The sequence below is a fragment of the Canis lupus genome, chromosome 2 (assembly GCF_011100685.1).
Source record: "Canis lupus familiaris isolate Mischka breed German Shepherd chromosome 2, alternate assembly UU_Cfam_GSD_1.0, whole genome shotgun sequence".
In the NCBI taxonomy this organism is placed as follows: domain Eukaryota; kingdom Metazoa; phylum Chordata; class Mammalia; order Carnivora; family Canidae; genus Canis; species Canis lupus.
The window spans coordinates 78,359,473-78,385,930 of record NC_049223.1 but is presented as its reverse complement, the minus strand read 5'-3'; the positions used below and the strand labels follow the sequence as shown (position 1 = coordinate 78,385,930).

The 26,458-nt window shown below is 45.9% G+C and overlaps 1 protein-coding gene and 1 long non-coding RNA gene across 2 annotated transcripts; one reads left to right on the top strand and one right to left on the bottom strand.

Annotated features, from left to right (window-relative positions):
* Positions 1-657: 657 nt before the first annotated feature.
* RNF186 (ring finger protein 186) lies at positions 658-8,166 on the bottom strand. Its single transcript, XM_038531779.1, has one exon. The coding sequence runs from the start codon at positions 6,958-6,960 to the stop codon at positions 6,100-6,102; it is 861 nt and encodes a 286-aa protein (XP_038387707.1). The 5' UTR covers positions 6,961-8,166; the 3' UTR covers positions 658-6,099.
* On the top strand, positions 3,763-25,012 carry LOC119876082. Its single transcript, XR_005356107.1, has 2 exons — positions 3,763-4,146; positions 24,130-25,012. It is a non-coding gene; the product is annotated as an uncharacterized LOC119876082 (long non-coding RNA).
* The last annotated feature ends 1,446 nt before the right edge of the window (positions 25,013-26,458 follow it).

Sequence of the window (26,458 nt, the reverse complement as noted above, 5' to 3'; positions counted from 1 at the left end):
TGGAAAAAAGCTGGTCGGAGAGAACAAAACCCAAAATCCAAATGCAGAGAGAAAAGGAGGCAGAAATGGGGAGAAACAGTCTGAATGGGGAAGGCCCAGGCCGTGGTTTCATCATTACCAACGTCCACCAGGAAACTAACCGCCCTTGCCACCACTTGGTTAAATGAGCCAGTTCACCCATCTTTTTGTCTAAGTAGAGCAGTTAATGTTTGGGTCATCGGCACATCCTCTGTGTCCATATACTGTGCTGAGTGGTCTCTACAGGTGCTCCTGTTTGATGCTCACAAATCTGTGATTGTGATTATTTCCCCTTTATAGAGACGTGAGAACTGAGGTTCAGAGAGTTGGAGTTTAGGGACTCGTTCATACAGCTTTTAGTGGTAGAGGCAGGATGCAAACCAGACAGTCTTCAGCATCACCCACAAAGCTCTACCACCCTGGGGCAGACGTGTCAGCACGGGATTAGCCCCAAGTACCAGTTTCACTCACACTGAGTCTTTGTCCTCAAGTTGCTCAGACTCCATAGAATTATGTTGGGCTTAAATTGTTGTTGTTTTTTTTAAAGATTTTATTTATTTACTCATGAGAGATGCAGAAAGAGAGGCAGAGACACAGGCAGAGGGAGGAGCAGGCTCCCTGCAGGGACCCCGATGAGGGACGTCATCCCCAGACCCCAGGATCATGACCTGAGCTGAAGGCAGACGCTCAACCGCTGAGCCACCCAGGCGTCCCCTAAATTGTTTTTTTAAACTATGAAATATGTACAGAAAGGCACATACACGATGGAGGCACTGACACTCTGGGTTTGAAGCCTTTAATCTGTGAAATGGGAATAATAATCCAGTAATTCTCATATGGTTGTTGCAAAAGTTAAGGATATTTCAGAAATGTGGGTGATGAATCTAACTCCACCTCTAACATGTTGGGCACTTTTTTGGGGGGGTAATCACTGGGCTTCTCTGAGCCTCAATTTCCCATCCATAAATGGAAGATGTAGGACCTAGTCCCAAGAGTCAATGAGACTCAACATGAGCTGAGTCCCAAGAGTCAATGAGACTCAATGTGAGCTGACATTCCCACATATGGGCTACAAGACTCTAGGCAAGTTATAGGCTCAACTTGAAGTAGCCCAGCTGAGGGGCACAGCACGAGGGCAGGCACAGGAAAGGTGTGGTGTGGTGTCCTAGGGCTGTCCTAGCAACTGAGTGGCTTCAACAACAGAAATTGTCCCTCACATTTCTGGAGGCTGAAGTCCAAGATCCTGGTGTCATCAGGGTTCATTCCTGCTGAGAGTTCTGGGGGAGAATCCGTTCCAAGCCTTTCTCCCAGCTTCTGGTGGTTTGATGGCCATCGGTGGCGTTCCTTGGCTTGTAGAAACATCACCTCAACCTGCCTTCATTCCCCACATGGCATCCTTACCTTGTCTTCCCTCCGTGCCTGTCTGTCTCCATGTCCACACTTTCTCTTTCTAGAAAGACAGTCATATTGGATGATAGGGTTTGTCTCTTAAAAACCCTATTTCCAAGAAGGTCACATTCTGAAGTTATAGGGGTTAGGGCTCCAGTATATTTTCTTTTCGAGAGGGCACCACAATCCAACCCCTTCCAGGTGGTCAGCATATAGTTTTCCTTTCTCATCAAACTTCCTTATTGAATGAGATTAAATACCTGGCATAGAGCCGGCCCTCAATAAATGTTTGTTGCATAAATGCATGGATGGATCCTAGGTTCCAGAGTGTTCTCAAGTCCTCAGAGAGTTCTCTACTGACCCAGGAAATATTTCCCCCCTCTTAAAAAGGTGATTTCAATATATTCAGACAAGAATATAAAATTCCTAAGAACAGCTCCAGGCAGATTCAAAAATTCAGATCTGGTTTCTCTTTGTGTTCTATGCTGTTCCTACAGCCTGAGAAAGGGCAGGCAGGTCCCTCATTCCTGGAAAAGCTTTCCTCTGCCACAAAGAATTCATTGCTTTAGCAAAGACTGAAACACTTCCTCTAGGCGTTTGAAAAGAAGTTCCAACAGTGAACAGGGGCTGTCAGGTGAGATGAGAAAGTGCCTGTAGGTAATGGGACACGTGGGTTCTCACAACCCTGTGCCCCAAGCACCCACTAAGTCGGGAGGCTGTAACCAAATGGAGGAACTACACCTCTTCTTAATTCTTTGCCCTTCAGGCCTCGGCACCCACATACCATCAACACTCATGATATGCCAGGAATGATCCATCAGATACAGCTAAGTGACCCAAAGTCCAAACTCTGGAGTTGGACTTCTATGGTGCCCTCTTGATGCCACCACTGCCTCCCTGTGTGATCTTGAACAAGCTACTTAACCTCTCTGTGCCTCAGCAGCCCTGTTGATAATTAAGTGGGGGGGGGGTAATAATAGTACCTACTTTATAGCATATATGATAACATGTGTAATACACTTTGCACAGTGCACTCAGGTCATGTTAGTGATTATTTTATTAATTATTGTTGAGAACTCTGCTGATGCTGAGGGTGAATAACAGAAGAGATGAATTCTAGTGGCCAGGCTTTAGTAGACTTAAGAGATGAATTCTAGTGGCCAGGCTTTAGCAGACTTCCCTATCAATAAGGTTGAATAAAATAAGATGAGCCTGTCCTCATCATTCCTGTAAGTGCTTTCTAGAACTCAACCCATCTCTTCCACCTTGTCTTCTCCCTCCCTTCTTTAACTCCTTGTAATCCCAGTGTTGAGCCAAGGGCTATGTCAGCCCTCCCCTAGCAACCCTATGAGATATATACCATAACCTCTATTTCATGCGTAAGGACCCTGAGCCTCAGACAGGTGAGGGGGCTTGTGAACGGTGGTGCTAGAATCAAGCCAGCTATGTCTGACTGCAAGGCCGCAGAATAGGGAAATGGTCTGATAAGGATAAAATTTGGCCTCTCCCTGCAATTCCTCTTCGTCCTTAGGACCTAAGCGCCAAGTTCTCTACCAGATTGGCCTGTCCTGTGCAACCCTCCGACTCTGGACTGGCTTCACCCCACTATTAAGGCCAACCCTAAGCCTGCTATCACACTCAACAGGCCCCAGGAAGCCCATTCACCCACAAGGGTCACTGACTGATGACAAAGGCAGCCTGTTAGGGCATGGGATTCTCATCCATCTCATCCATTTGAATCCTCATGGGGGCCCTGGGAGGTGTGTGTGTGGCATCCCCCCTACAGGTGAGCAAAGTGAGGCTCAGAGAAGTTCTGTAACTTCGACTCGTCATACGTTGGGTCAGAGCTTAGCTTTGAGCTTAGGCTTGCCTCTCTGGATTCGCCTACATACGTTCTTTTGCAGAGCTGCCTGCTTCCTCTCTTCTCCCCTGCTCCCCAGGACAGTCTGGACCAATATTGGTCTCTTGTGTCCTCCATGCACATGCGGCCAGAGCCAGAGGGTGCTTGGGACCAGCTGGCTTCACAGGGGGTGGAGACAGCTGTGTCAGGACATCTTTCCCCAGTGGAGATGGGAGGCCAATGGTTGGGGACCATGTGTCAACACAGCTTCCTGCAGGGGAGGTTGGGGCTGGGTAGTAAAAGTCTATAAGAAAGCCATTCCATTTTTATAATTCTCTTTTCTTTTTCTTTCTTCTTCTTCCTTTTAAAAGATTTTATTTATTTATTTTAGAGGGAGAGAGCATGGGAGGAGGGGCAGGGCAGAGGGAGAAGGAGAGAGGGAGAGAGAGAAAGAGAGAGAGAGGGAGAGAGAAAGAGAGGGAATCTCAATCAGACTCCATGCTTTGTGTGGAACCTCCTTGGGGCTCGATCTCATGACCCTGAGATCATGACCAAAGCTGAAATCAAGAGTTGGACACAACCGACTGAGCCACCCAGGAGCACCCCCTTTTTTTTTCATTGGTGCAGACCACAAGTTCTGGAATTCTGTGGCCTCTCCGGAAACCTGACTCTGGAATTCAGAGCCTCCTGAGATTTGTTCCCTGTTCTCCCTTGCAGCAACCAACTTCCTGGTTGGTTTGGATTGTCATGGAAAGGAGGCAGCTTGATGGAACAGAAAGAGCTCTGGATTAATCCCTTGGGGGAACTCTGAAAGCGATTGGCTGTGTGAGTTTAGGCAAATGGATTTACCTCTCTGATCTTCAGTCTCTTCATTGGCAAGATGATTTCTACTTCATAAGGTAGTTACGCAGATTTAGCTAGATAATTCATGTAAAGCGGTCAGTGTAGTGCTTGGCACGTCGAAGGCACTCAATAAATGTGTGCCGTCATTGTGATGGCAGAGATGGGGCTGTTGTTGGCAACTGAAATCTTGGTGGAGGGCCAAGAACTAGAAGGAATATGAATGGAGGTGAGTGGGGAGACAGTGTTCTTTCCCTATCCTATTGGCAACCATCCCAAACTGCACATGCCCGAGGCCAGTTCTGGAAATGCTGAGCGATTTGCATCATTTACTTATCCTGGGAAGACAGGGTGTTCTTAGGTCCACCTGGCCTTGGCTTAAGAGCGTGGGCTCATGCACACGTACACACACTCACACATACTCTTAGCATGAGGAGTAAATGCGGCCGATAGCATGGGTGGTGCAGAGTTGCCCTGGAAATACCTTTATAAGAAACAAAGGAAGGCACCCAGATTTCAAGAACAGCTTGTTGCATACATCCTCATGTTTTGAGTTTTCTCTGTGTGAGTTCAGAGGGGATGTGACTCATGTCCACTGTTCAGGAGCCCAACAGTGCCCCCAGTTTCTGGGCTTCAGGAGTCTTAGGAATAATCCAATCCAATTAACTCATTCCAGGGAAGAGAAAGCTCAAAGAGGCAAAGGATCTTGCTGGACAACACGTACCCATGGGGCCAGGATCAGCCCTTTGTGCTCCAATATAGATGTCTCTTCTTCCTCCCTAACAGAGGTACAATAGCCATGAATGAGCATCCAACCTACCACTCTCATCCCATCAGGAGGAAAGGTGGGGTCAAGGAAGGACAACAGATCATGCCCAGTGAGCCTCACTGAGGTTTCACGTCTGCTTCCCAATTATGAGGCCTTTGGAAGGAAACAAGGCATCATCTCCCACCCTTTGTTCCCTTGCACCCCCCAGGGCTCCTGTCTTGGCTAAGACTCGATCCTGGCAACCATGGAAAGTCATTCCCTCCAGCAGAAGCCTCCTCTGTATTCCAGAGCAATCTTTCAGACAACTATGACTGTCAGGGCGAGGCAGGAAAGGTGGAGTTATTGTTAAGAACTGTTGCATTTATGGGGCCTCTTATCTTTCCGACAAAAGCTCAGATGGGAATTGAAATGCAATAATGCAGGAAAAACAACATCCGTAAAGAGCTGATTCCATAATGTGAGTTGGTGCATCTGATAGGCAGTGGGACCTGCTTCTTGGGCAGGGGCCAGGGGGACCTTATAACTCTGAGATTCTCTGTGAAGCCAATGACATCGGCTGGGCAATTGGTGCTGCTGCTGGGAGGAATTCCCTCTACATCCTCTCCACCCCTCCCCAAATCTGCCAACTAAATGTGGGACCCCCTGCAGCCTCAGAACCGCTCCTTTACACAAATTCTCCCCTTCTGTCCCTGGGGGTGACTCAGGAGGACACCCGAAGCCACCAGGACCTTTGTCGAGGTGGATGGGCACCAGGTGGGCAGCACACAGGAGGACTTCCTGTGGGCTCTGACTTCCAGGAGGAAAAACAAACAGCTACAAATCTGAACAAACTGCCCCAAACGCGGAAGACCAAACCAAAGCAAAGCAAGAAAATAAAACCGGCTACATAAATTACAAAAAAAAAAGGAGTCTTGGTTCTATTTGTTCTGCAAAAAGTTCATCAAAGTATATAAAGAAAACCCAGGGGCATCAGAACGGGAGGAACAGGAGTCCGCTGGCGGTGTTCAAGTAATATGTGCCCCTCCCCACCCCGAGTGGTGTAGACGTGCTGCGCCCTGGGTAGACGTGTCTGTCATCTAGGCACGTAGTTCTTGACCCAGCACAGCCACCCGGCTTTGGCTTGCAAGTCCAGCGGGCATGCAATCCCCCGAGGGAAGCAGCCTTAGTTCATAGCCCCTTACCCTGTTCACTGCGAGCCCAATGGGGCCCAAGAGGCAGCAGGTGCCATCTGTTTGGAGCGCGCTCAGGCGATGGAAGAGATCTCGCTGTGTTTCCGTCCTCTGCAGAAGAGAGTCCTGGGGGCCGGCCGGCAGCCGCCCTGGCTGCTGGGGTGACAGCAGAAGAGGGAGGACATTAGCAGGGCCAAGGAGATAACGACGGCAAACACCCACCGCATGATGCCCGGGTAGATGAAGGGCAGGATGAGGATGATGAGCCCGAGCAGCAGGAGCAAGTGTGCTGCCAGGCGCCGGGCCGCCACGCGGTTGGCACTTTCCGCATCCTGTCCGTCCTCGCCCACCGAGCTGGGGCACCCTGCTGCCACGCTGGCAGGATCTGCTAGTCCCTGAGGACAGAGCCGCACCTCCAGGCACGGCCGGACCAGCCGCCCCACCACGGCCTCGTGGTCGCGCAGGCTGCAGATGAGGCCGCCGGGGACCGCGGTAGCCTTGCGGCACAGCGGGCAGACGATGGACCAGGTGTTGTCCTGGACGCACAGCAGGAGCTTCAGGCAGACGGCGCAGAAGGAGTGCTGGCAGCCCAGCAGCTTGGGGGGCCGGATGTAGCTGTAGGGCTCCCGGCACACCAGGCACTCCAGGTCGCCATCCGCGGAGGCGCAGTGGTCCCCGGCAGGGTCCGAGGCCTCGGTGGCAGTGGTGGCCTTTGCAGAGACGGGCTGGGGCTGCCGTGGGGCTGGCGGCTGGGGGACCTCGGCACAGGCCATTCCGGGCACGGCGTCAGCGGGCCGCGGTGGCTCAGGGCCTGGGCATTGCCAGGGGGTGTCCGCAGGCGCTGCTGGGACCTGGATGCAGCCTGGCCTCGGGCCGGGCGTCTCAGCCTCCCTCTCGGCCTCGTCAGGCGCCTGGTGACAACAGCCGTCTGTCATGCCTCTCCTGGGGCTGCCCAGCTTGTTTCTTGGCTTACGTCTTCTCTCGAGTTATTGTTATTTCTTTTCTTGAAACCTAGGGTTAATCAGTAACCCGTGGACCTGGAGACCTCGAGTTGCCCCGATAGAAAGGCTGGAGGGGCGGGGCCTGTGCGGTGAGTCAGGACTTTGCTGTCGCGGCCAGGTGCCTCAGGAGCCCCAGCAAGATGATGGCTTAGGAGCACTGAGATGCATTAGGGTCCCCACCCCACACCATCCCTGGAGCCTTTAAAAAGGCACATCTCTACGCCCCAAACTCAAAGACTGTGATCCAGCCGGTCTGGACGGGATCTAGGAATCTCTGGGCACAGCTGACAGACATCGTGATGCTGACGCAGGTGGACTGGGGAACCCACTTTGAGAAATAACACCCATGGCCACGTTTCAGAAAAAATCCTTCCAGGGTCAAGATCAGTGGAGAACAGCGCTGTGCTTCGAGTGCATTTGCAAACGGTAGCCTCATGAAAAAGAGAGAAGTGATGGGAACAAAAACTCCTAGTGGGTGGCGGGCGGTAGGGGAGAAGAAAGCGCAGGCCAACATAGAAAAACCCCAACCCGAGCTGCTCATGGGTCTTTAGCACCTGCTACTGTAGCCAGTTCCTTTTTCGTCATAGCAGCTGAATCAACGGCTACGGATTCACGAGCATCACCCTCGGGGCCTGCTTTCCTCCCCATACCTAATGATAAGGTGCCATTTCTTGTGTGCAAGACGCATCCATACTCGGTAGTAGCAAGGGCAGCTACCATGTGTTTGGGATGACTTTGAGCCAAGCCCCCAGTCTCCTGGGCTCCTGGCACAGCCTGTAAGGGAGGCACTGTGAGGCCTGGGAGCAAAAACAGGGTGTGGTCAGGGCAGGCCTGCTGGCAGCCTCCCAAGTGGACTCCCATGGGGCCAGAGCCTTGTGGAATCTTCCAAGATCCAAGGTCAGGTTCCCAGGAACGCAAAGTCGTGTGGCCTCCAGGCAGCCGACTCCCTTACCAGGACTCACGTGGGACCGATGGACGTAAGCAGCGTGCAGTTAAGAAAACGTGATCCCCCTACTTTGCCCTGAACATCAGAGGGTGGGGTGGCCCCATCCACTCCCTCAAAAAAATGCCTCACGTAGGCTTCCCCGACTCCAGGAGGACGTGGCGAACGGTCCTTTACCGCCCACGTCACCTGTTGAGGTCCACACGGAGTCCAGCTCTATCGATCAGCTCCTCCCCCCCCGCGCAAGGGGCAGGTGCTGCACTCCTGCTTCACCCTCTGTGCCCCCCGCCCCCCCTCCCAGGGGGGCCTCTGTCTCTGAAATCCAGTTCCCCAAATTCCACCTCTGCCAAGGTATTTCTTCTTGGCCTTCAGCTTGACAATCGGCTGTTTCTTTCCATTAATCTTTTCCCCCAGATCAAGCTGAAAGGGGCCCTGGATCTGATGCCGGGCGTCTGTTTTTTTCCCAGGCCCAGTATCCATTTCCCCTTCTCCGAGGGCCTGTTTTTCTTTCAGGCCACCACTGCCAACCACTGTCATTCCATGTGGCTCCCATTCTGTGGAAAGGGGAGGGTGATGTGATTCAGGGCAGACAGTCAGCATATTCCACCCTATTGGCTGAAGCAGTCGATTCAGACACAGGCAAGCCGTCTAAACCACACCAGTGAGATTCAACTAATTCTGGAACTTCCGTTGAGAAGTTTGTCTTACTGCTAGGTTTCCACACTAGAGGATGGAGCCCTGGGGCTGCTAGGACCACAGTGTGCAGAGAACCTGCCCCAGTAAGGCCAGCACAGAAGAAAAATGAGGGAGGGGGTCAGAAACAGCTGTGATGACATCGTTTGAATGCCTGGATCCAGCCATACCTGCAGCAAGAACTCTATCTTTGTTTTTGTTTTTGTTTTTGTTTTTTAGTTATCGTAACCTACAAAATCCATCCCTGTTTTTATTCTTCGGCCACCTCAAGTTGGATTTCTGTCCCTTGCATGAGAAAGACTTCTGAGTAACACAGTGAGAGATGAAGACCAGAACCCTTTATTTGATGTCTGACACAGGGTCAAGCATCAATAAGACAATTAGCCTGGAGATGGCCAAGAATGAACTAATGCCTGTGTGTCACTATGCTCAAAGGGACTCTGCGTCTTTTCGTTGCTTTGACCTGCGTTATATACTACTACTTTCTGTTTGCTAGACCCTAGGAAGGGTTGGGGATGGAGGGTGAAAAATTTGTTGAGGTGCGTTCGCTTATAATGAGAAATAGAAAATCAGATGGATAACACAGTGATGTCAGCATGGCTAGTGCTGCCCACCCCCAGCCAGCCAGCTCTATGGAAAGCCAAATAATCAGGAAGGGAGCTAGGTGAGCTTGATATCAGACCAAGGGAAGGTATTTAAGGGTAATGTCTAAAGAAGAACCTTTTTTTTTTTTCAAGATTTTATTTATTCACGAGAGACAGAGAAAGAGGCAGAGACACAGGCAGAGGGAGAAGCAGGCTTTGTGCAAGGAGCCCGATGCAGGACTGGATCCCAGGACCCCAGGACCCCAGGATCACAACCTGAACCAAAGACAGACGCCCAACCACTGAGCCACCCAGGGGCCCCAAGAAGAACCTTTTGATATCACTGGGCAACCACCATTAAGAAAATATATTGGGCATAACAGCCCAGATATTACAGGAAAATAGAAATTAGAACATGAAAGCTTCTTTGACTACCGCCCCCGAGAATAATGGCTCTTAACAGCACATTCCTTCACGTTTCTTGTATCCTACCATGGTAGCCTGGGAAATGCTTTTTTTTTTTTTTTTTTTTCTGAGTAGGCCAACCTGGGGCTCGAACTCACTGCCCTGAGACCAAGACCTGAGCTGAGATCAAGAGTCAGACGCTTGACCCCCTGAGCCACCCAGGTGTCCCAACACTTTGTTTCTTAAAGGTGTTTTGGCTTAACTATCACCTGCCCTGGCTTTTTATAGCTGGACATCCAACGCTCATCAGTTTACTAGCTGTGTGACCTTAGGCAAGTCATTTCAACTTCATTGAGGCTCCGATTTTAATTTGATCAACTGGAGACTCTAACATTGTAGGAAACTGTGGGAGGCTACTTAAGTCCCCCACTTCCGTTCCACCCTGCTCGGGGAAGACTCAGCAATGTATGCACCTTGCTTTATAACTGACCTCGGTGTCATGGAGCTCTCCCAGGGACATGGAAATAAAACACTTTGGTGATGTGTTCAGCCAACCCTCCTCTTCCTCCTCCTCCTCCTCCTTCCTTTTTAAGGTTTTATTTATTTGAGAGAGAGAGAGCATGAGAGAGCATGAGTGGGGAGGAGAGGGAGAAGCAGGCTCCCCACTGAGCAGGGAACCCAATGCGGGGCTCGATCCCAGGACCCCAGGGATCATGATCTGAGTCGAAGGCAGACACTGAACCAATGGAGCCCCCCAGGCACCCCCAGCCAGGGCTTCTCAAGGAGAAGTGACCGTGTGCAGGATCTGCAGCCTGGCCTGAAGCAGTGCCGTCTCAGGGGAAATACAAAATGTCTCTAGAGACTTAATATGAGAATTCATCTAGGATGTCATGTGTGATGTTTGTGCTTGCTATCATATGAGAATTTGAAAGGTTAGAGTCCCTCCAAATCTTCAAAGAAAAGATATTTGTGTTTGTTTTAAATTGCTGCACAGAGATGAACTCATTTGTTCTTTGTAAAACTTTTGGGTTTTTTTTTTTCCCCCTTTGAAAAGCAGTTCCTTCCATCCTGTGGCTTCACACAACCCCCGGGGCTCTAAGGAGTTTGAGAAGTACAGTCTCAAGGGAGGTTAGACCTTCGAGGTCCCCTGTGAGGGGGGAAGCCAGAGCCAGTTCTCGTGATGGACCACCTGGGCACTCGGCGCTGGTGGCCACGGACGCACACCCTGCAAAGACATTGCTCATCTGAGCTCTAGGGCCTGTCTCAAGTTCACCGGGAAAGCAGGGAGAAAACACGACGTCATCCATGCCTGGCACTGATCTTGGCCAACCCACCCTCACTCCACATTTCCAAGGCCACAGAGGGCTGTGTCCCAGACAGACACCCCATCATCCTCGTTCCTCTCTCTGCCCTGGGCTGGCTGGGGTCTTATTCCAGAATTCCTGCCTCTGTGCACGTTAGGACCTGGCCGCCTACGCTCTGGTCCCCCCTAGAGCATCTGTGAGTCTGAGGATGGGCTGCTGGGGGAGACAGAAGAATGGCACTTGGAACAGAGTGACAGTAACAGAATAACAGAATTGAAGGACAGAGACGGAGACATGAAGCAAGAGAGACCAGCGTGTGCCTCGGGCACCGGCTACAGGAAGTTTGAAACCACACTCTGCTTTCTTTTTCTGTTTTTAAAAAATAATTATGTTAAAAAAAAAATTCCACGTTTATTTATAGAAAAGAATTACTGATGAATGAAAAGGAAAAGGAATGTCAGTAATCAGCAGCCTCACAGCTCACAGAGAACCAGTCTTGATTTCGAGATCCCCTCTCAGACGTCTCTCTGTGCGTACTTGCACACAAAACAGTTTGCCCGTTGAAATGCGATGCTGCTGTTCATATTTCGATGATCTGTATTTTTAACCATTATTTTTTTTAATTTTTATTTATTTATGATAGTCACACAGAGAGAGAGAGAGGTAGAGACACAGGCAGAGGGAGAAGCAGGCTCCATGCACCGGGAGCCTGATGTGGGATTCGATCCCGGGTCTCCAGGATCGCGCCCTGGGCCAAAGGCAGGCGCCAAACCGCTGTGCCACCCAGGGATCCCTTTAACCATTATTTTATCATCCATTTTCATATTAATGTACCTCAAGTCATTCGTGAAGGTGGTGGGGTATTTTGTCTCATGAATGCACCATGTGTTCATGAATCGGTTCCCATAAGGGCCACGTCTAGGTTTTTCCATTTTCCACCATCATCTGCAGTCCTGGGATGCGCGTGCCCGGACATGCGTTTTTCATATCTGGCCCTTTCAGAGTTTCGATATGTGCCTTACCTCTCTACCTGCCATTTCGGCTGGGGAGCATCTGGTGGTTGGGATCCCACACCTGCATCTATGTTGAGTTGTCGATGACCCTGATTTAAGCCATGAAGGTTGGAACTCTCAGCCAATGATCCGTAGATGAAGCCACTTTTGACCAACTCAGAATCATCACCACACATCTCTCCTTGAGGTTTCAGAAAGAAGGTAATGAGCCCCTAAGGCCACACTTGCTTTGAATTCGTAGTGATTCTAGGGTCTAGACCCATTTCCCTCTGCCACTTCTAAACTTACTTTCCTGCCCCTCCCACTATTTATCTCTGGCTAGCTCTAGTTGAGACTTCAACTTGGAATTCTTCCTTGATCCCCTCTGTCTACCTCCAGGGACACGTCTAGCATATCTGGTCCTAAGCCCCCATCCCCTTATCTACTCCCTCAGCTTTGTGGAGCTAAGCCATGGGCAAAGGGAACCCCACCTTTGACCTGGCTCAGGCCTCCAGGGGAGCACACCTGTCCCCCTATGGTAGAGGTGGAGCATCTCATGGGTTCTGAGAGGTTCTTGTCTTTGTCCTCTATAACCTCTTTCCTGTGTCCTCCAGTTGTTTGGACTAAGAATGTGAGTCCAGGAAAAGAAGGGTTTGAGGAAGAGGTGTTCTTATCACATCACGAGAGTAGCAGGCCACCTGAAGCCTGGTCCCAGTCAGACGCCATGACCTTAGACCATCAGATGGCCAACTCTACTAAATACCTGCCCGAGAGGGATTTTATTTGGAGTTGGGCTCACCCATTATTCCAGATCTTAATTTCTCAACCATGTCCATGCAACTCCAGCTTTCTGTGAGCTTCTTATAAGTTCCTCCTGAAAAAGTGGGAGTAGGTGGAAAGGAGGGTTCCAGAGACAAACATGGGAAAGAATGCACCCTTTACCTGAACTTGGAGATTCACATGGATGCTGGAGTGTTAGGAGCTCTTGGAAATTCCGTCATTGGAAAACCGGCCTGATTTTGTTTAATCCTGATTTTTATCTTGAATTTCTCTGCCTGTGGAATTCATTTCCTGCAAAATACTTTTGAGTATTATGTAAAACTCTGGGGGTGCTGAGAAACAGTTTGGGAAATGCTATTGGATCAAGGGAAATCATTAGAAAGTTGCATGTGTCTCTGTGTTTCCTAGAGGCTGTCATTGAGTCGTATTTGGGACTATTTTGTTGGGTTTTTTTCAAAGGGCGCTCTAACAAATAGGCTTAAAAAACCCATTACTGCATGTACATTCAGAGATGTGGCTAGGGATATCTGTGCATGACACTATTTGGTGTCACCTGTATACACAATATGAGAATTTTCTTTTTGGACTAAATCTTGGAAAAGCTTTGTTTCCTCTGAGGACAGTTGTGTCTGTCCATACTGCTTAGATATTCCAAACTATATATTGTACTTTCCCATGTTTGCTTTGGCCACCAGGAAGCTCAACCATAGCCATTATGAAATAATACATTTAGTATATGGTGCTACAGTCTGTCTCCATTCCCTAGTGTACAAGTCCTTTTTTTAGAAAAAAGATTTTATTTATTCATGATAGACACACACACACAGAGGCAGAAACATAGGCAGAGGGAGAAGCAGGCTCCCCATGGGGAGCCTGATGTGAGACTTGATCCCAGGACCCTGGGATCACGACCTGAGCCAAAGGCAGATGCTCAACCACTGAACCACTGAGGTGCCCCTAGTATAAAAGCCCTATTCTAGTTTATGGTTTACTTCGTCCTGAGATCTGATGTTCCATCTTTGGATTTATATTTCATTTGTATATATTTTTGGTAAATAATTCCAAAATATTTGTACAAAGAGGAGATGTAGAAAAAAAGAAGAGACATGAAGATAGAATAATAGAAGAAAAATTGGTAAATACTCTCCCTGTGGTGTTTCTCATGAATGAATAAATAAATAAAATATTAAAAAAAGAGATAAAAAAATTGGTAAATAAAGCAGGGACAGTGTGGGTGTGTAATGTGGCATCTCTTGCCTGAAATGAAACCCCTCGGCTCTCGCCTCCTTTGACTCATGCTGTCCTGGATACAGGAGCCTGGAGACAATATGTGCCTATCCGAGAACACCTTCTCCACTTGTCCTCTGCTCACCACATTCCAGGGAGCACAGACCCAGGATCTGGACCACTGGGCCATGTGAAAATTAGTCCTCCCAAGCACGGCCTGTCACCCATTAAACTGTTCTGCAGAGTGATCAGCCCAAGGTCAAGAGGCGGCCAAACCAGCTTCTCTTTTCTCTACAATGTCCAGTCTCGGCTTTTGCAGAGTCTTCCTGGGAGGGAGACACTCAACTAGAAATATTAGAGACTCCTGGGCACCTAGGCTTTGAATCGTGGTGGCATGGCTATTTTTGAGCAGGCTGGTAGGTCAGATTATCCTGTGTTTAAATCTGAGCTGTGTATCTTTGAGTAGCCAAGTTAATCTCTCTGATTCTTAGCTTCCTCTCCTATTGAAAATAGGAATCTATTCCTATTCCCAAATCTTTTGGGCATAAAAGTCAGAAAACTCAGGCACCTGGGTGAATCAGTGGTTGAGCGTCTGCCTTGGACTCAGCTCATGATCTCAGGGTTCTGGGATCAAGTCCCACATCAGGTTGCCTGCAGGGAGCCTACTTCTCCCGCTGCCTACGTCTCTGCCTCTCTCTGGTGTGTCTCATAAATAAATAAATAAAATCTTTAAAAAAAATCCAGAAAACTCAATTCAAGCTAGTATAGTCCACAAGGAAAGGGCATTTCTTGGCTCATATGACTGGGAAGTCCTGAGGCAGTCTGGCTTTAGGTGAACCTCACCCTGTGGCTCTCACAAGAGCTACCATTTGTTGAGCGTTTTCATGGATTAGGCACTTACTGTCCACCACACATCTAGGAAATAGATTTTATTTCTACTCTGTGGGTGAGGAAACTAGGTCACAGAGAGGTTAGGTGGCCATACATGGCTAGCAGGTGACAACAGGATGCAACCCGAAGGAATCTGGCTCCTGCACCAATGCTCCAGTCACTAAATTAGATTCCTCCTTTGCCAGCAACATGTGGGGGGAACACGCACCTTTAAGGGTAAAGAAGGAGCCCCTAACACCTGGCCCTCCCTACCCCAGCACTCCCACCTCACTACTATGATCTGCTTTGAGCCCCTACAAGCCCCTTTGTCCTGTTGTTTGGACTCCAGACTCCCACGTGGCTCCTCATCTTGGATTGCTAATCTCCAAAAGGCTCTATCATGCCCTATTCTGGTCCCCTTCACCCACCTATCCCCGACTCCTAAAAGACCTTCCACTCTGCCCTCTGGAGTTGGGTTATCAGCAAAATAATCTCCATTTCTTGACTTCTTCCCTGGACATTCCTTTTGCCAACACATGCTACTGGGACCCCGGCTCCCCTTTGGGCTTCTGCTGTCCCTCTTAGGTGGCGGCTGTTGCTCTTTTCATCACCTTTGTACCGAGGGGTCTGGAGGTGGGCAGGATCCTCTTTGCTCCTGATTGCCAAGTGTAGACCCTTATCCCTCCCCTCATTCTAATTAGATTTGGACTTCCTGTCATCAGAGTCTACTTTCTACTGTCTTCTGCTGACTTCTGGCTCATTCCTCTCATTTTCCAGTGATCTGGGCTCCTGGCTCACTGTTGTTTTCCCCCCAACTCCAGTCTGAATTTGTGATGGTTGCAACATATTTGTGGATGATCCTTCTAAGCCTTGGAGATCTCAGTTCCTTGGCCACCCCTCCTCCTGTGATCTTCTCTCCCATCCAACCCAGTCTCTCACTCCACTGACCATGCTCTGTTTTACTAATAAGCCACAAATCGGTTTTGTGCACCCAAGTCTACCTACCAGTTCCTGTCTTTCTAGTTCACTTCCTTTAGTATGCAAACTCTCACAATCTGTGGACATTGGAACCTCTAGTGCTTCTATCAGCATTTTATGGCCTCTTGTCTTTTAATGCCCTTACTTGTCTCCTTCCCCAGCTACAATTCCATGGTTAATTGTAAGTCACTTGACTTCTTGATAAAATCCAACTCTCCGTGTGTTCTGGGCCTGTCCCAGGGATGCTAAACAAGGCTGAAAAAAAAAAAACAAAAACACAACCTGCTGACCATGATCTTCCAATGGGGCTTTAATGCTTCCAGGCAAGCACCCAACATGTCTTTAGTCCATTCATTCTCTCCTCTCCAGAGTGGCTAGTTGGTATCTTCTGCTCTCTCCTTAAACCCCTACTTCTTCCCAATCCTTACTCTCATCTGTTGACCTTCCTGCCTATTTATTGGGATATTGAAACAATCACCCATCAGGATCTCTCTGCACTCCTATTCCCATAGGTAAACTGTTCTGGCTATAGCCAGTCCCTCCATTTGTGAACTTGAACCCCTCCCCCACGGTCTGGTCATGGACATTGCACCGACAATTCTTTCTTCTCTTTTGTACAAAATCACTTCTCTTGCTTCCTTCAGGATCATTCCTCAGCCATAAAGATATATATTATTTTTTCTTATAAATTCTTCTCAAGTGCATATGCAACATTTTTCAAAATAGATGATTTAATAGGCCATTGAACAAGTCTCAATAAATGTAAAAGGACTGAAGTCATATAAGGTATGTTCTCTGAACACAATGGAATAAAATTAGAAATCAATAACGGAGGGAAATTTGGGAAATTCACAAACATGTGCTAATTCAACAGCATACTTCTAAATAATTAATTGGTCAAAAAAGAAATCACAGGAGAGGGCAGCCTGGGTGGCTCAGCGGTTTAGAGCTGCCTTCAGCCCAGGGCCTGATCCTGGAGACCCGGGATTGAGTCCCATGTCAGGCTCCCTGCATTGAGCCTGCATCTCCCTCTGCCTGTGTCTCTGCCTCTCTCTCTCTCTGTCTCTCTCTCTCTGTCTCATGAATAAATAAATAAAATCATTAAAAAATATTTTAAAAAAACCCAACTCTTCTAAAAAAATAGAAGGGAGGGAACATTTCTGAACTCATTCTGGACATATATTCCCCTAATACCCAAACTAGACAAACATATCACAAAGAAAAAATAGAGACCAACATTCTTTATGGATATAGATGCAAAAATCCTTGACAAAATCTAGCAAACCAAATCCAGCAGAATATAAAAGGAATTATATACCATAACTAGGGATTTATCCCAGAAATGCAAGATTGGTTCAATATAAAAAAATCAATGCAATATAATTTTATTAAAATAAATGAGAAAAAACATATGATCATCCCAATAGTTGCAGAAAAAGCATTTGGTGAAATTCAACACACTTTCATTATGAAAACATTCAGGAAGCTAGGAATGGAAAGGAACTTCCTCAATTTGATAAAGGGCAACCACAATAAAAAATAACCTATTGAAAACCTACCTGGCTTTTTTTTTTTAAACTGATATTGACAAGCTGATTTTAAAACTCATATGGCGATACAGTGGAGCCAGAATAGCCAAAACAAATTTTAAAAAGAAGAATGAAGTTAGAGAGCTCAGTTCTGATTTTAAAACTTACCAAAAAGCTACAGTATTCAGGACTATCTGGTGCTAGCAGAAAGGGAAGAGATAGAGTTCAGTGGAATTGAGAGTCTAGAAGTAAAATCATTCTATTTATGGCCAATTGACTTTCAACGAGGATGCTAAAACAACTCAAAGGGGAAATTGTCTCCAACAAATGATGCTGGTTCAACTGGATATCCATGTACAAAAGAATGAGGTTGGACATTTTATATGAAAATTAACTTAAAATTGATCAAACCTAAATGTAAGAGCTAAAACTGTTAGCATTCGGAAGAACACATAGTTGAGAATCCTCATGACCTTGGATTAAGTAATAGTTCCCTTAGATACAACACATAAAACACAAGCAACCTAGGGGAAAAAATAGATAACTTGATCAAAATTAGCAGAGAAAGTCTCACAAGTGCGAAAAGAGAATCCATAGAATGAAAGAAAATACTTGAAAATTTGATGTCTGATAAGGGTATAGTACCTAGAACACATAACAATCTTTTACGACCCAACAGCAAAAAGACAAACCAATTAAAAAATGGGCAAAGGAGTAGACATTTCTCCAAAAAAGTTACCTAGTGATCAATAAGCATATATGAAAAGATGCTCAGTATCATTTCTTATTAGCAAAATGCAAAGCAAAACCACAATGAGACCATTTCACAGCCACTGGAATGACTATAATAAAACAAGCAGACAGTAACTGGTCTTGGGGAAGATGTGGAGAAATTGAAACCCTCAAAAAAAAAAAAAAAAGAAGAAACCCTCATAATTCCTATTGGGAAAATAAATCATGCAGGTACTTTGGGTTTTTTTTTTTTTTTTTTTTTTTTGGTACTTTGAAAAACATTTTGGCAGTTTCTCAAAAAGTAAGATAGGATTACCCCCTGACTCAGCAATTGCACTCCTCAGTATATACTCAAGAGAATCAAAAACATGTTCACATAAAAACTTGTAAGTGAATGTTCATGGCAGGATTATTTATAATAACCAAGAAGGTGAAAATAACCCAAACCCATTAACCAATAGAGAAGAGAGAACATGGTTTATCCATACGATGGCATATTATTCACCTCTAAAAATGAATGAAGTCATGACACATGTTGCAACATGGATGAACCTTGAAAACACTGTGCTAAATTAAAGAAGTCAGGTAGAAAGGGTTACATATTGTTTGATTCCCATTTATAATGTCCCCAAAGGCAAATACATGGAATCAGAAACTGGACTGGTGGTGACAGGAGATAGAAGGAGGAGTATTTGGGGGGTGATTCCTAACTGGTTTGGAGTTTCTTTTTGGGATGATGAAAATATTCTGGAATTAGACAATGATAATGTTTGTACAATCTTGTGAATATCCTAAAAGACAAGAAATTGTCTTTAAGCCATCGAAGCCTGTCTTTACAGGATGTGAGTTATATATCTCCATAACTCCTGGGACCCAGGTTTTCACTGTTGGAGAAGGAAGATACAAATATTAAGAGGGAGAAAACCAGAAAAAAATTTGAGGTTTTGAATCAGAATTAAAGGTCGGTGTGAATTCATGGCTTTCAATTAAAAAAAAGATAGATTCAGAAATAAATATAGATGTGTGTGCGTGCTCACATGTGTGTATCCTGCTCTCTCTGCTGAAGGTGCCTAGGAGCGGTGATACCCCCATGACAACCCTCAGAGCACAATTCAGATCTTGGTTTCTAAATACCATCCTCCACTAATGACTCTGCTAAGGAGTCCAGGGAAGCGGAGCACCTTGGAGAAACAGCTGATTCCAAGCTGGGGTAGAGATGGTACATAGTGAGCCTGGAACATCATGTGGTGCCAAAAAAAAAAAAAAAAAAAAAGGAACTGTTCAAAGAACAATGTCCCACTGTCCAAATCAGGGACAAATTGGCAACAAAATAATGATAATAATGGATTAAAACTCATGAAATAGGAAACCATGAGTCCATAGAGATATAAATCAAAAAAGGAATGAATTGAAAATGTCATGAAGAAAAGGATAGTTCCAGAGTTTCAAAGTACTTCCCCGAACAATACTTACTAATTGCAAAAGGCAGACACTTCCGTAATCAAGAGATAAAAATGAACATCAGTAATGGGATACAGCTAAACAGTGTTCCACCTGATCGGACGCAGTGAGAACTCGCTGCTGCTCCCCTCATGTTCCTGCTGATGATGCAAAACTTCAATAGAATCGTGAGGAAGTGAACAGTCAAAGCCACATTGAGGGATATTCTATAAAATCATTGGCCTGAAATCTTAAAAAATGTCAAGATCATGCAAGTCAAGGGAAAGCCAAGGAACTGTTCCAGATGAAATGAGTCCAAAGAGACTCACCAACTAATTGCACCATGTGGTTCTAAACTGGATCTTTTTGCTATAAAGGACATTGTGGGGATAGCTGGTGAAACTTGCATGAGGGTCTCTGGATCAGCTGGCATTTACTTCCTGATTTTTATAGTTTTTTTTTTTTTTAAGGTTTCATTTATTTATTCATGAGAGACACAGACAGAGAGGTAGAGACACAGGCAGAGGGAGAAGCAGGCTACACAGGGAGCCCGATGCGGGACTCGATCCCAGGGCTCCAGGATCATGCCCTGAGCCAAAGGCAGACACTCAACCGCTGAGCCACCCAGGCGTCCCTGATTTTTATAGTTTTAATGTGGTTGTATGAGGGAATGCCTGTATTTGTGGGAAATACATACTGTTGTACTTGGAGGTGATGCATCAGATTTTCAATTTATTCTCAAATTTATTTTATCTAGGAAAAAGACTTCTTGGTGTCAGTGATATGCTGGCGTCCACATATCTGTATTTTCCCAACTATGCATTTAGTAACGTCCTGTTGGTAGCTTGAAATGGGCTGTGGTGGGATTATTTACACCACGGAAATTAGCGAATGTTACAACTCAAGACTTTTTTGCACTGGAGAGCCATTTGTTGAACATTTATCAGGACACCATTCTTTGTAGCATCTTCCCAACATTTTGGTACATTTCTTGGATCTCAAACATTTATTAAGTTAAAAAAAGAGGAAAAAATTTATTGACAAGTTACTGTTTCAAACCTTCCTTTGAACAAGGCTTGCTTGCTACAATAAATACGTAAAGAGCATTTGTATTTTTTTACTCAAGTATAATTAAATACAGTGTTTTACTGTATCAGGTGTACAAATGATTCAGCAATTCTATACCTTTCTCCTTACTCATCACAGAAGTATAGTCTTAATCTACTTCAGCTATTTCCCCCCCACCCCCCTACCCTCTCCCTTCCTCCTTCCCCTCTGGCAAGATTTCATTCTTTTTTACGGTTGAGTAATATTCTATTTCATATAGTATTTATCTATTATATATATATATTATACATCTTTATCCATTCATCTATTGATGGACACTTGGGCTGCTTCCATGTCTTGGCTATTGTAAGTCATGTTGCAATAAACATGCGATGCATATATATCTTTTCAAATTAGTGCTTTGTTTTTGTTGGGTAAAACTAGTAGTGGAACATATAGTAATCCTATTTTTAATTTTTTTTGAAGAACCTCCATACTCTTTCCATAGTTGCTGTAAAAAAAAAAAAAAGAGGAGCATTTGTATAGCATTTTACAGTTAACAGAAGTATATACTTCTATACCTTCCTTTAAGATTCTTGACAACTCTATAAAATAGGAATGATCATACCCATTATAATAGAGGCAAGTAAACTGAGACTGAAGTAAATTAAGTTAGGATCTTAAATATTAGAATAATGGCTCTTTTTGTACATCTTTGTACCCTCAGTGCCTGGAGTATTTGCATACACTAGTTGCTCAATAAAAGATGTCTGAGTATCTCCAAGAGGGAGAGGAAAGTCTCCAATCCGGAACTTATAACTATATATAGTCATCCTAAAATTGAATGCACCCCAGTTTGAGTCTAACTTCTCCCCAACCACCTTTACCAGCCCCCATGGCCCCAATCCCAGTCCTCTCTGTCACTTTGGTTTTCTCCTCCAGGCCTACTCTATGCATTCGTGTTTTCCTCTAGGCCACACTGGGTGGCAAGTTCATGGCCAACTCTGACAATCCTGGAGCATTAGTGTTCTCCCTGGGAACAGGATCCACCAGCCTTCTTTCTTTCTTCTCTCTGTTGACCTTAATTTTCCTACTCTCTTTTCATAAAAAAAGAGCATGAAGTCATCTCCCTAGCAATTGAGTCACCTTCTTCTGCACTGAGATGTCCAGACGGGTAATTTCACGTCAGAGTAAAGTCCTGGTTTTATAGCTTTGGCCCCACATCACAGGAAAAATTACCAGGGTTGTCTGGCTTTTTCTTTACAGTGAATTTGTGCCGTAAAATAAACAGCTGTGACCTGAAAAGAGGAGGAAGGAGAGACAGGACAGTTTTCCAATGTAAGGAAGCGTGAGGGTGAGGACACGAGGAGGTGAAGGGTGCGGCTTGGAATTTCTTTTCTTTGGTCATCTCTGGGGAACTGTCTTCACCCTACAGAGTCAGCATTACCCATTCATCCTCAAGAAATTTGTCTGCCTCCTCATACAACTGAGCCAGCAACCAGGGAGATCTTCGTCCGGCTGGTATCAGGACTGAGGTCAGAGCATGTGGCTGGCGCTCTAAGTTTTCTGCCTGCAGCGCAGTTTGCTCACAAACAAATGGATCTCTCATTACAAAGAAAAAGGAACTCATTCCAAACAGCTCACTTTAAATCAAATTTTGTTTAAGGAGTGTGAAGAACGTACTATTTGTGTCTATGTGATCATTTGCTGAGATAGTATCAATTTGTGCTTTTGTTCTCACAATGATGGGTAGTTTCCTCTTTTTCATCCCAAGAAGGTAGCCAGAAGCAGAAGTTTCCAGGTCCCCCTTAAGCCAGAGCCCCCAGGGCCTGAGCTCCTCTGGGTGACCAGAGTGGGATTGTCTGCGAGAGGATGTGGTTCCAACGGTTGGCAGAAGCAGCTCCTAGTAGGGAGGGGACAGAGGAGGAATAGGGGAGGGCTCCCCCAGAGAATAGGAAGGGTAGGATGGAAAAATTTAATGAGTTCCAAAAAAGCGGAGTTGGCAGGACCTCTGATGGGCATAGCTGTGAGCTGAGAAGAGGGAGTTCTGACCCCAGGCACAGAGAACTCCGCCCCTGCCACTACTGCCACCGCCACCCAGCCAGGGCAAAGATGTCCTGTGCACAATCTTGGCTCCAAGGCAATAGAAATGCCACCTTCAACGTACGCTGGGATGGTGGATCAGCAAGTCCAGGGAGGGCTGGTGGTCAGAGGGTCTCTTCTGGGATGGTTCAGGCTGTACAAGCCCCTGAGGACTTTTGCACAATTCTCAGGAGAGGAGGGCTTTGAGGAATACAACTGAGATGGAATTTTCTGGCAGCCAGGCCGGTGGGGGCTCATTAGCTGATTTAGAAAATGAGCACTTCGTATGCCAGATTGTTAAGGAGTTTAATGCACACTCATTACACCCCTTGTATAAACACCGACGTTGATCCACGTAACAAACTTTATACTTCTTTTACTTTCAAATTGTATCTATATGGGCGTATTCTACCTAACATGAGATTCAAAAAAGCTCTGTCACATACGAAATCCCATGTTATCCTTACATTACACTTTGATGGTGAATTAGGGAGATACTGTCTGACTTGTTGCACCGAGAGAAATCTGATCTATAAATGGGTCTTTTGTGGTTCTTTCCTGTGTCCTGGGCGGGCTAGATTGGGCCTCCTGCTGTCCCACTCAACCTTGAGATTGGCCCTCAGCATTTGGGGCCTCTTGGGCTTTCACTGGTTTTGAAATTTGTCAATATTTTGCTTCTCTCTCATTGCCTTGTGCTCTGCATACGCGACTACCCCATGCTCGTTTCTGTTGTCTGTCAACTCTTTACACCTGTCCATTCTCTCCATCAATTCCAATCTTCTCAGCATGGGCCATTTGTGTTTCTTTGCTTCAACAACTGGCTCAGATCTAAGAGACATCTAATGAGCACCTCCTACGTGTCAGGCATTATGCAAGGTGTTCTCATATGGTAACTCATTTACTCTTTATGTGGGAGGTAGAGCATGTCTGGTTTTTAGACATGGAATCTAAGAGTCAGAAACGGTAAGGATCGTGTCCAAGGTCGCCGAGCTGGGAATTAGTAGCACAGGGATTCATTATCTTCCTTTTCGGGGTCTGAGTCTCTGTTCTGTGCCTAACTAGCCCCACTTGGTTGCCTTACACAGTTTCTGGGTTCTCTATCCACTTCCAAAGAGAAAATAAGATTGATGTTAAAAGGAAATCTACTCCGTATTTCCCTGAATCCCATCTTGAATGTTAGTACCTGTCCCAATTTAAAGTCACCCCTGGAGTAAGAAGTCCATTTTGACTATTATCTGAGACATACTAATAGAACAGTCACCCTCATTCTTGTAGTTCAGCACCCCAAAGTGGGTTTCATGGGATGCATATTGCATGGGACGTTTTGCAAACGATCTTGAGAAAGGGGGTGTTAAGTAGAGTTAAACAGGATTCACCTTTGCAATTCCTTTTTATCCAAAAATGTGCATTTGAATTGCCAAGGGATACATGGGGTGGACATATACAACATTGTTTCCCAAACTTATTTAATCATAAAACCTCTTCTTCCCCTTTCAGATAGAACATTTCCCTGGATGAGGATTCAGTAGAACACAGTTTCAGAAACTTGGTGGAGGTTCTACTCAGCTGAGGACATTTTAGCTTTTTGCCATGTGGTCCCTGAAAGTCAACCAAAGTGATTTTGGTCTCTGAAAACAGCCAAAGGGGAAACTGAGCTGATGTGACTTCCCTCGCAAGAAAAGTCCTTAGGACTTGGATTTGGCAGGCCACCACTGGACACTGCCCCTTTGGGGTCCCGAGCAATGATTGGAGCAGCCCCTCATCTGACAGAAGGGGAAACTGAGCCCAGAGAGAGAAATCAGCTTCTCTTAGATCATCCAGCCAAGAGCCCAATCCCTGCAATCCCACACCCAGCACCAAGAGGTTAAACCTTACTGACTGCCGTGGCCCTTTTCATACTTTACCTTGTTTAATGTTTAAGAATGATACGTGCACAGTAACTATCTGTAAAGGTAGGATTGGAAGATAAAATTCAGGATAGTCATTTGAGTTTGAACTTCAGACAACAAATAACACACCAAATAACTCAATCCATATATTGATTTGTTAAATTTTACAATCTTGCCTGAGTCCAGAGCCCTCGGGGAGCTTTTAGCCAAAATGCAGTGGAAAGCATGGAAAGGTTGAACATTAGGGTCACATTCTAATCTTACCACTTACAGACATTGGGACCTCGGACAAGTTACTTGACCTCTCTGAGCCACAAAGAGTTGTGGTAAGAATTAACCAAAGAAAACATACGGGAAAACTCCTAGTACACTGCTTGGCAAGTAATTGGCATTCAAAAATGGCAATTCTTATTGTTCTCTTTTACTCAGAATAACATTTTTTTCTTGGGCCCTTGTCCTAGTCAAAAAAAAAAAAAAAAAAAAAAAAAAAAGCATAGTTGTGGATCCTGGGAGCATTAGTTGGAAATGTGTACCTGCCTGCCTTGGTAACCTCAAGCACACCCTTCACCCTATCATCTCCTACAACTAGAAAAATGCAAAGCAATCAATGGAATGTGGGCTTGGGCACATGTGACAGACACTGCTAGATGTTCACCAGGTGAAGATCCGGGTTTTGTGGAAGCTGAAATTTATGCAATTTGAAATTTATGCATATTAAGAAAAATAATATGAAACTAAGTATATACAATTAAATATAGGGCATGGGCTCCTGGGTGGCTCAGTGGGTGGGGATCCAACTCTTGATTTTGGCTCAGGTCGCGAACTCAGGGTTGTGGAATTGAGCCCTGTGTTGGGCTCTGTGCTGAGCAGGAAGTCTGCTTGTCCCTCTCCCTCTGCTCCTCCCCCCTCTCCTGCTTCCTCCCTCTCTCTCTCACTCTCTCTCTCAAATAAATTAAAAAAAAATTAGACATAGGGCATTGGAGGAGGATGGACAAATGAGTTACCCTGAAGCTTAAGCGTCATTAACTTTTCAGTAAACCTATTTTGATGCCAGCCCAATATCCACTCTCCACTTCTTAATTTTTTAAAAAAGATTTTATTTATTTATTTGAGAGAAAGAGAGAGCAAGCACAAGTGGTAGGAAGGGGGAGAGGGAGAGGGAGAAGTAGACTCCCTGCAGAGCAGAGAGCCTGATATGGGGCTCCATCCTAGGACCCCGGGATCAGGACCTGAACTGAAGGCAGACATTTAACTGACTGAGCCACCCAGGTGCCTTCTGCTTCTCAATTTTTTAACAGAAACCGAATTTTATTTGGGTGATGCTATGGACTCAATGTTTGTGCCTCTTCAAAATTTATATGTTGAAAGGTAATCCCCAACGTGGTAGTATTTGACGGTGAGGCCTTTGGGAAGTGATTAGGTCACGAGGTGGTGTCCTCATGAATGAGGCTGGTACCCTTATGATATAGGCCTCAGCCCTTCTGCCATGGGAAGTGGCTTATGAACTGGGAAGTGGGGTCTCACCAGATACCAAATCCGCCACAGACTTGATCTTGGCCTTCTCAGCTTCCAGAACTGTGAGAAATAAATTTCTGATGTTTTAAAATCACCAGTCTGTGATATTTTGTTGTAAGAGTGCAAACAGACTAAAACAGGTGGCAATTGTCCCAGCTAAAAAAAAAAATAACACTCCCCTCCACTTTCCAGATTCTCTTGCAGCTAGGCATGTGCACATGGCCTACCCTGTCAAGGAGACGTTAGCAGAAATCTGTTGATCAAGCCTGCAGAAAAACAATTGTTTCCTTGATTAAAAGGCACAGATTCAGCTGGTACACTTTTGTCTTTTTCTTTTCCTTCCTCCTCTTCCTTCTTGAAATGAGAACATATTCAAGGAGGTGCAGCAGCTATCTTGCAGCCATGAGGACAAAAAACACACC

Bases quoted from the DNA above. Each gene is read 5' to 3' on its own strand.
- RNF186 (XM_038531779.1), bottom strand. From the start codon at position 6,960: ATGACAGACGGCTGTTGTCACCAGGCGCCTGACGAGGCCGAGAGGGAG.